Source organism: Erythranthe guttata, chromosome 12 (genome assembly GCF_056151865.1).
Source record: "Erythranthe guttata isolate IM_541 chromosome 12, IM_541, whole genome shotgun sequence".
NCBI classification, from domain to species: domain Eukaryota; kingdom Viridiplantae; phylum Streptophyta; class Magnoliopsida; order Lamiales; family Phrymaceae; genus Erythranthe; species Erythranthe guttata.
In genome coordinates this window covers 7577932-7587766 of record NC_142544.1, presented here as the reverse complement: position 1 = coordinate 7587766, position 9835 = coordinate 7577932, and the positions used below count along the sequence as shown (strand labels likewise).

General features: G+C 45.4%; 1 protein-coding gene across 1 annotated transcript; it reads right to left on the bottom strand.

Moving 5' to 3' along the window:
- Nucleotides 1–1187: 1187 nt before the first annotated feature.
- Nucleotides 1188–3914, bottom strand: LOC148766360 (uncharacterized). Its single transcript, XM_088827255.1, has 2 exons — nucleotides 1812–3914; nucleotides 1188–1682 (listed from the first exon to the last, which is right to left on the bottom strand). Exons 1-2 carry the CDS (start codon nucleotides 3912–3914, stop codon nucleotides 1188–1190), a joined length of 2598 nt encoding a protein of 865 aa, XP_088683381.1.
- Nucleotides 3915–9835: the final 5921 nt, after the last annotated feature.

Here is a 9835-nt window from a genome sequence, read left to right as displayed (position 1 = left end):
TGAGCTAGCTCGCAGAATTCGAACGCGTTCATCATCGATCGGACTGTCTCGCAATAAGCCATCATCCGTTCATTTTTTATCTCGAATTCGCCTTTTACTTGTTGTACTACTAGCTGTGAATCCGAAAATATGCTTAACTTTCTGCCCCCGGCCGAAGATGCCAGCTTCATCCCATGTATAACGGCTTCATACTCCGCTTCATTATTTGAAGCTCTGAAAGGCAACTTGATCGCGTATTCCAATTCCTCGCCCGCCTTTGCTAGCACCACGCCTACTCCGCTTCCGGATGTATTCGCCGAACCATCAACGAACACCCTCCATATCCCTTGCTCTTCTGGTCTTGTTGTTTCCTGCAGGAAATCCGCAAGAGCTTGTCCTTTTATGGCGATTCGCGGTTCGTAGCTGATATCAAACTGCCCCATCTCTACCGCCCATTTAACCATCCTTCCCGAAACATCCATCTTTCCCATCACTGTCTTCATAGGGTGGTTAGTCCGGACCACTATTGCGTGTGAAAGGAAATACGGTCTTAGCTTCCGCGCTGTCGTCACCAGCGCCAGGCCCATCTTTTCTATCTCGGAGTACCTCAGCTCAGCCCCTCGCAAGAGCTTGCTCGCATAATATATTGGGCTTTGCACTTCCTCCTCCTCTCGGGCCAAGACCGAGCTGACCGCGAACTCGCCCACTGCTAGATATACATAAAGTTTTTCCCATGGCGCCGGCTTTGGTAACAGCGGGAGACGAGCGAGAAGGCTTTTGAGCTGCTCGAAAGCCTTCCCTGATTCTTCCGTCCACTCAAATTGAGTTCCCTTTCTCAGTATTTTGAAGAAAGGGTGACTAGCCTCTCCTGCTTTAGATATGAATCTACTCAGAGCTGTTATTCTTCCTGCCAACATCTGAACCTCCTTAATATTACGTGGTGACTCCATGTCTAAAACCGCCTGCACCTTCTCCGGATTCACTTCCACTCCTCTCTCAGTCACCATGTAACCCAGGAATTTTCCCGTCTTTACCCCGAAAGCACACTTAGTGGGGTTAAGTTTCATGTCGTAGCGTCGGAGCGTGCAGAATGTTTCCTTCAAATCCTCTAAATGAATGCTCGCCTTTTGGCTTTTCACTAACATATCATCCACGTATATCTCCATGTTCCTCCCGAGTTGGCCCCAGAACATTTTGTCTACTAGCCTCTAGTATGCGGCTCCCGCGTTTTTCTGCCCAAAAGGCATTACCGTGTAGCAATAGGTTCCGGTGGAGGTGATGAAGCTCACCTTGGGCTGGTCGTCCTGGCATAATGGAATCTGATAGTACCCTTGCGAGGCGTCCATCATACTTAGCATCTCGCAACCAGCGGTTGAGTCCACAAGTCGGTCGATTCGTGGCAGAGGGAAGTAATCCTTTGGACATGCTTTGTTGAGATCCCTAAAGTCAAAGCACATTCGCCACTTGCCCTCGCCTTTCTTGACTAGCACCGCATTGGACAACCATGTAGGAAAACGAATTTCTCGGATTTGCCCCGCTGCCAACAACTTTTGTACTTCTTCTTGTATAATCTTATCTTTCTCTGCCCTGAAATGTCGACGCTTTTGCTTTACTGGCTTTGCATTTTGTTTAATGTTCAGTTTATGTACCACGAGCTCTTCGCTGATACTCCCCAGATCCGTTGGAGAGAATGTGAACACATCCTGATTTTGCCTCAGAAATTCTGTCAACTATCGAGCTATTTCCATGTCTAATCCACCTCCTATGCGGGTGGTGCGAGAGGCATCCTTCTCGCAGAGCTGGATTATCATCAGCTCTTCCATCGGCTGTACATGGGCCTTTTCCTTTGCTGGATCTATATCCGGCATTCGGTCCTCCTTCCCCCGGTGGCTGCTCTGGTCGACAGTGCGAATGGCATCTATGTTTCCTATTCTCCTTAATGCATCATAATACCACTTCCTCGAGGTCTCCTGATCTCCTCGAACCTCTCCAATCTGATCCAGCACGGGGAATTTCAGCTTCATATGGTATGTTGAGACAACCGCCTGAAATGAGTTCATGGAAGGACGCCCCAATATGATGTTGTAGGTGGAAGGCGTATCTAGGACCAGAAATCTTACGGATCGAGTTGCTCGCACTGGCTCCATCCCAAGAGAAATGGGTAGGCATAACTCTCCGACTGATCGTACCGACTCTCCGGAGAATCCGACCAAGTTTGTCTCCACGTATTTCAATTCGAAATTCATATTCATTTTCTTGAAACAGTCGTAGTATATAATGTCGGCGGAACTGCCAGTGTCCACCAGTATTCTCGCGATGTCGAAATTTGCTACCATGGCAGTAATCACAAGTGCATCGGAATGGGGCTGCCTGACTCCCTCTTCGTCCAGCGGACCGAAAACAATGGGTGGAACGTGGGAGACTCTTTGCACCTCCTCTAGCTGAGCCTCCATCTCGCACAAGCGTCGGAGGTGCGCCCGACTTGCCCGATCAGCCTCCTCTGTTTCTCCGAACAACTCCTCGGTCTCTCGCAACTGCCTTAGGTGCGCTCGCCGGGCCCTGTTGGAATCTCCCCCCGAGGGTCCTCCCAGAATCATGCTGATGAAGTTGCCCTGCGCTACTTGGTCCTTCCTTTCATTCTGCTTCTCCCTTCCTGGCTCACGCTTGCGAGGCTCGCCCGCACGCCGAGCGAGGGCTTGTTGCGGGCGCTGATTCCCTTCTTTCACAAACTCTGGTAGATTTTTTTCGCGTATGAGCCTCTCGATCTCGTCACGAAGGTGCTGGCATTCATTGGTGGTGTGGCCATAATCATTATGGAAACGGCATAAACTTCCCAAAGTGGGGCTTCTCTTCGGTACTTCTGCATACGTGTGAGGCCACTTTAACTTTGGGTTATTTTCTATGGCCACCAATACCTCTCCTAGTGGTGCGACTAGTGTCGCGTAACTGTCAAAACGAGGTCCTACCCTTCTCTCGTTCGGCACATCTCTTCTCGCGAGTTGAGCTGGCTTGTACACTCTATCCTCCTTCTTTTCCCTTTTCGTCTCGTGACTGCCTTTGGTTTGGCCAAATTTATTATGCACTGCCTCCTCGGCGTTCATATACCGCTCGGCTTTTTTCAGCAAAGCATTGAAAGAGATGGGGGGCTTTTTTGAGAGCGAGGTGAAGAAATCGCCAGCCCGCAGTCCTTGAGCGAGAGCGCTGATTAATACTTCCTCCGAGATGATTGGTACCTCCAAGGTGGCAGAGATGAAACGCTTGATAAAGCTTCGTAAATATTCTCCCTCCCTTTGCCTGACAGCAAACAGAGTCAAGGTGCTCCTCTTCTGCTTCTTTGAGCTCGCAAAGTGATCCATAAAACAGGCGCTTAGCTGGTCCAAACCCCCAATCGTGCCAGCCGGTAGCTGGCTGAACCAGGTTTGGGCGGCCCCCGCCAGCGTATTCGCGAAGACTCGACATTTTACTCCCTCCGTGAACCGGTGCAACGCCGAAGTGTTGTTGAAGCGACAGAGATGCTCAAAAGGATCGGTGGTTCCAAGGTATTCGTAAGTGACAGGTCGAAATGAGTGCGGCAGCTCGTCCTTCAGAACCTCGGCAGCGAAAGGGCTTAACGCTCTGAGCGCGGATTTTGCGTGGCGGGGCACCTCGCCTGCTCGCTCTGCCATTTCGCCCATTCTTCTCTTTGGCGATGCCGCGTCGGGCTCCTTTAAAATTCGGACGGAACCCTCCTGCACGGCGGTCGCCAGGAGCGTCTGAAGGTTCTCCATGGTCATGGCAACCATAGGGCTTCCTCCCGCAATACTGGTGGCCTGAGGTATCTCATCTCTTGTGGTGGAAGCCTCTCCGATGACTGGCTGATGCTCCGACGGGGCTGGGGTCGCCTCGGACTCCATCTGGCTAGCTAGGTCCCTCACTATGCTGGGAAATGAGGTCATTACTATATGTATACTGGGTAATGAAAAATAGGTAGTAGTGCTTCAGGGTAAAATGTTGCCACAGCTTTGCTCAACGGTTTGCCACAGATGGCGCCATTTGATCCGACTGGATTCGGGGTGGGTTAATTTAGAGAGTTAAGTAGGCCTGAACTTGGACCGGGGCCCGTTGATGAACCTACAAAAAAGGAAAGAACCGGACTTAGGCCGGAGTTAGCACTCCGACGGCCAAGTCAGTAACTTCCTGAAGAAGATATTATGTTTTTATATGTAATTGATTTAGATGTCTCGTGTGTTCATACATGTATCTACTGCCCCTTTTATACTAAAAATGGGACGAACGTCAAATATTCTCTGCTCGCTCACAGAATGGGAAAGGTAAGGCCCTCTCTCTCCCGCAACATAAAGGGGGTGACAATGCGACCTCCCCCTCCGGCGGGGGGGAAGGGGGTTATTAGGGTTTCGAAAGTGAGGGAACCCTCCTTTTGCATTCTGACCAACCCCCAACACTCGATTTTGACCTCCGACGATATTGGCGACCTACTCGTTCGGCAAGGGGTAGACGTTTCCTATGATTTAGCTCTTCCTTCACCCTCACAAGATTCCCTTCGCCCTCCTTCTGGCTATATGACCTGGCATATCGACCAATTGCTCTCGGGTTTGTCGTTGCCCGTTCACCCCTTTTTCTTGGATGTGGCTCGCAAATATGACGTGCCCATCAATCAATTTCTTCCTAATTCTATTAAATTCATGTCGGCCTTTTTCATTATTTGCGCCGAGGCCTCCATAGCGCCTACTGGCGAGCTGTTCCATTCCGCCTTCAAGGTGAATCGCTCCCCTTCTGGCTTTTTCCATCTTACAGCTCGCCCCAACGTAGGCCTGTTTAAGGGTTTGACCAACAAAGTGCATAATTGGCCCAAGCGTTTCTTATTCATTCGCTCGCCCACCTCTTGGGACTTTGATCCATCGTACGTCGAGACAACCCCTCGCCCTGTGGGGGTGTCTCCCGATTGTTTAGAGACACTTTCGCGCTTGACCGCTCGCACTCCCCCCCCCCCCCCAATTGTGGGACGTTGAAAAGATAGTAGCTTCCCCCTCTCTCTTTGCCCGCACTGGATTGTGGGATATGTCCTCGCCTGACACCCATCCGCTGGGTATTTATTAAGACTAATTTCCATATTTTGTCTCATTATTTTTATACCATTTGTATTATTTTTTACCCTCTCGCCATTGACCATTGTTACTGTGCCATGCATTCTGTATCAGACGAGATGATTCGAGATGCTATGAAGGCGGCTCTCGCCATGCAGCGCGCCCAATCCTCTCGCACTCCCTCTGAATCTACCAGGCCCCCTCTACTCGCCAGTCATCCCCTGCTACCGGAGCTGCGAGCATAGCGGGCGGATCTACCCATCGCCCTGAGGACGTGCGAGAGACCCCAATCCCGCCGCCGCCCTCTGTCCGTTGGGAGCCTGTTATTGATCTCGACAGCGAAAATGCGGACAATCAGGAGGCCCACGACTCATTTCGCTCGCTGGAACTGGCGCACACTGAGGTAGATCGCGTTAAGCGAGATGCCAGCGGCGAGCAAACCTCTACAATGTCCAAGAGGTGCCGCGCAGAAGATAGAGGCTTCCTGTCGTCGCTTTCGCCCGACCGTTGACTGAGCTATCCCAACACCTCAGCCAGGTGAAGCTTGTGGAGGATGCCCAGGTTCATGAAAGAATGTCTCATGAACAGCAATACTCTCGCCTTTTATTCCATTGCTCCCAGGTACGTAAGACTTGTCCAGCCTCTCGCATATTTGGTTTTCCCTCTCTTTTTAATTTTTATTGTTATTTTTTTTTTCATTCCCTTCATGCTTTCCTTACTAGATCAACGTCCTCCTTGCCCACGGTCTTGGCTCAACTGATCCCACCCGTCAGGCTGAAGAGCTCGCCTTCATGAAGAGGCTAGCAAGCGAGAAGGCTAACGAAGTGACTCGCCTTCAGGACATGGTCCGCGAGCTGACGAACGAAAAAGAGGAGGTTGCTCGCCTGGCCCATGAGAAATATAATGCCATGAAGTCCTCTCTTGAGAGCAAAGTGGCCCGCCTGAATGCGGAAAATGAACAGTTGATCTCCATCTCTCGCCAAAAACAGGAGGTCGTGGAGGCGGAATGCATGAGGACTGTCGCGCTAGAGCGTGCTAGGAGTTTGTATGACCACTTGTGCTCGATAGACGGACATGATTTCCTACGAGGATATCGCGAGAGGCTGAGCAGCAGGTATCCTTCGTCTGCTCATTTTGCCAATGCCGCGGCCCCAATAGGCGTGGGATTCATGGATCGGGGTATCCGCATGTATGCGGCCCGCCATAATCTCGATGACCTTTCTGAGGAGATCAACGCCATCCTCGACTTATTGGGCGATGAGATTCCTGGCTGGGAAGGAAATCCATCGCATGCCTTGGCATAGCGGTGAGTTTAATTACCCTCGTCGTTCCGGTTCGGAAAAACTTGGCCCCACACAATTCCGGCTCCGCCACCTCTGCATCAAACTACCATGAGGATTACACACTAGTGCAAACCTCCTCTATTTCGATAATAATTTGACATACCCCCTCCTTTTGGGCAAGGTCTGAAAATTAAAGAAATACGCACTCACCTGGTTTAAATAGTTTGCATCGTTTTTCAATTCCCCTCTTCAATCAAATTTCCGAACCACTTTCCCTAGAAAAAAACCAGCAGCCTTCTTCGCGATTTTTTGTTGTTTTCTTCCACAACAAAGGTATGGCTGAAAATAGTTCACCACTAATTATGGGCTCAAGTAACATGAGAAGAAGTTGGAGTAGTGGGAACTCATTCACTAATTTTAATGAAAATAGAATCAATTGCTATGGTAAGTTTTTTTAAGGTTCAATATGCTTTCACAGAGAATATGAACGTCCTGCAAGTCTCCTGTAATTATCCAATGAATTACTGTGATTCTTTCAAATAGGTTGATCCTCCTTTGTGTGAATGAGCTCGAGGTTGTGGTTGTATTATCAACAAAAGGATCTTAGAACTTAAGAAAAAGGAAGAGCTTCTGCAAATGCTTGAACACTTTTTACGTGCAAATGAGGAACTGAAGGCAAAAAGTTTTAGAATTGAGACTGAAAATAAAAGAACATGAACAAAGAATTCACCAATCCTATAATTTTCAGTCCTTGGCTAACAGCTTCAAGGTCAAAATCGTGAAAATTGATCGAGAATGTTACAATGACAATTGTACAAGTGCACGGTTAAATCAATGCAATTGAGAGTACGAGGGAAAATAAAGTGATTCGAGGTCAGAGTACGAAGTGAGAAAGTTAATATTGCCCTCAATAAATTTATATATTAAATTAAAAGATAAAATTTAAAAGTAAGTCTTTTATTCTCTAGAGAATTCAAAAATAAAATAAAAATTGGACCCCTGAAGTGCATCATTGTTTCCAATTAGGACTTATCCATTATGTGATTCCTTCAAATTTGCCATCCATGATATGCTGGATGTCATATGGAATGAACATTTAGAGTATAGGCACCCAATCATTATCAGATACAGTATTAGATGAAACTAATACATCTGCCTAATCATATCCAACAGAGGCTATACATGCATCTCCCACATTGTCATTGTCAACGTTTAGAGCAGCCTAATTCACTTATGTCATTGTCAACGTTTGTTTTCCATAAAGCATGATATCCAAATTTAATCTCAATTTGACCCAAAATTTCAAAAAAAGTCAACGCTGGAAACCGGCAAAAAAATCTAGAAGAAAAGAAAAAAAATTGAATAGTCAACGCCGGAATCCGGCGGGAAAAAAAAATTGAAAAAAAAAGTTTTGGGTCAAAATTGAATAATTTGTGAAATTTGGGGTCAACTTGAGATTAAATTACGCTAAGGATGAAATTGGAGCATATTAAAGTATGAGGGGTCATTTTAGTCATTTACAAAAATCTGGACCATGTGGTAAAGGAGTTTTTTGTCTGGATCTTTTTATGAATAAGTACCCATTGATGGGCTTATTTGCAATGACCCCTAATATTTTCACCAATTTTATGTCTAAATATTTCATAAATTAGCCCAACTAATTTGTAAAATAATCCCTTTAAATTTGAAAATTTTACATATTTTTATTATTTAATGTGTATAGTATTAAAAAAAAAACAGGGGGCGCTGCCCCCGAACCCCCGTAAACTTTTACCTAACCATTTTATTTTTTACTATTTTTAATTCCGAACACCCTTGGCAAAAATCCTGGATTCGCCACTGACCATCAAGATGTTTCCTCATTTATTTCGATTTTTCCATTTGTAGTGTGTACAATTTCTTCTTTAGGTAGAGTCTGTTGGCAAGAGATCGTTTCATGTACAGGGATTCTAGCTTCTTCCAGGCTCCAATGGCGGATCCTTGCTCAGAGATCTTTTATTGTAATTGGTTCAAAATATTTGGTAAAAATATTTTGAAGAAAATATGGTTTTCAGATATCTTGATAACGGAATAATTGAAATATTTTTTTTTTCAAAATATTTTATTTTGATAGAAAAATATAATTTTTAAAGGGCAAAATGCACTTTGCCCCCTTAAAAAACTCATAATTGGCAGTTTCCCTCCTAAGAAACCGAAAAAAAGACTTTCCCCCTTCCAAATTGTGCCCCAGTTGTACTTTGCCCCAAAATTCGAATTCCGATGTATTTTTCACTGGATTTCAAATATCTCCGTCCACTTAAGGGGTATATCCGTCATTTTACGGTATATATGTTTTTCTTTTAAAACTTAACTTGATTTTAAATTTCTCATCTAAGTTGCAAGGACTAAATTGCAATTTTTCAGAATTGCCTTAAAAACCCTAATCCCCTTCTTTCTTCCCATCACCGCATCACCACCACCACCACCACCACCTCTACCACTGCTCTTCATCATCATAAAAATTCACAATCATCACCAGGACAACTAATGCTTGCTCTCACTATTTTCAAGTTCTTCATAACTCTAGTTTTCTTAGCCACAGCCATAACCTTCATCACGCTCACCCCATTGTTGCTCAATTTTCGTATTCGCATTACTAATTTTTGCAGCTCGATTGACGCTGCTCCCGCCTTCTGCGTCACCAAAAGCGATCACTTCTGCGACGATGAAGACGACGACGTCAGTCACACATAAATCCCTCCAATTTCTTCGGCCACCTAAAATCCTATGTGCTATGTTGGACGACGGATTGTTCGAATTTAATGTTAGTTGGTTATGGGCGGCGGATTATCTGGATCTGGGCTTGGTTCTTCGTGGTGGTGTAGCAACTGCGGTGTGGTGGTGTTGGGTGGCTGTTGATGGCGGAACAGAAGGTGGATGCAGAGTTGTTCGGCAGTGGAAGTGGGTGGGGGAGGTGCGACGAGAAGAAAATTACTAATTATTTTTTTTTTCTTTTTTTTTTCTCCTAGTTATATTGAATTTATATTTTTGATTTTGTTTCTTTAAAATGCAATACTATTAGAACTTTATTAAACAATAATGAAAATATTTGTAACATGAATAACAAATACGAAAATGTTTTTGGAATTACACAAAGTTAAGTATATTGCATTAAAAACTATAATTTGTAAATGAAAAAATTAAACAAACAAATATAAACTTTTCAGGTAAAATACATTTTGCACACTTCAAAATTTTCAAATAGGTGGAAAATATGATTTGACGCATATACCCTCAAGCGGATGGAGAAATTTGATTTCCGGTAAAAAAATACACCATAATTCTAATTTTGGGGCAAAGTGCAACTGGGATACAATTTTGAAGGGGGAAGTCTCTTTTTCGGTTTCTTAGGGGGGAAAGTGTGAATTGTAAGTTTTTTAAGGGGGCGAAGTGCATTTTGCCCATTTTTAAATATGTTGATGAAATGTATTTTTATTTTTGCACTCTATA

Excerpts from the sequence above, each read along its gene's own strand:
- LOC148766360 (XM_088827255.1), bottom strand. The coding sequence starts at position 3,914 with ATGACCTCATTTCCCAGCATAGTGAGGGACCTAGCTAGCCAGATGGAG. Across the intron at positions 1,683-1,811 it reads CAGCAAAGGAAAAGGCCCAT|GATGTGTTCACATTCTCTCC; the intron begins GTACAGCCGATG and ends AGGCAAAATCAG.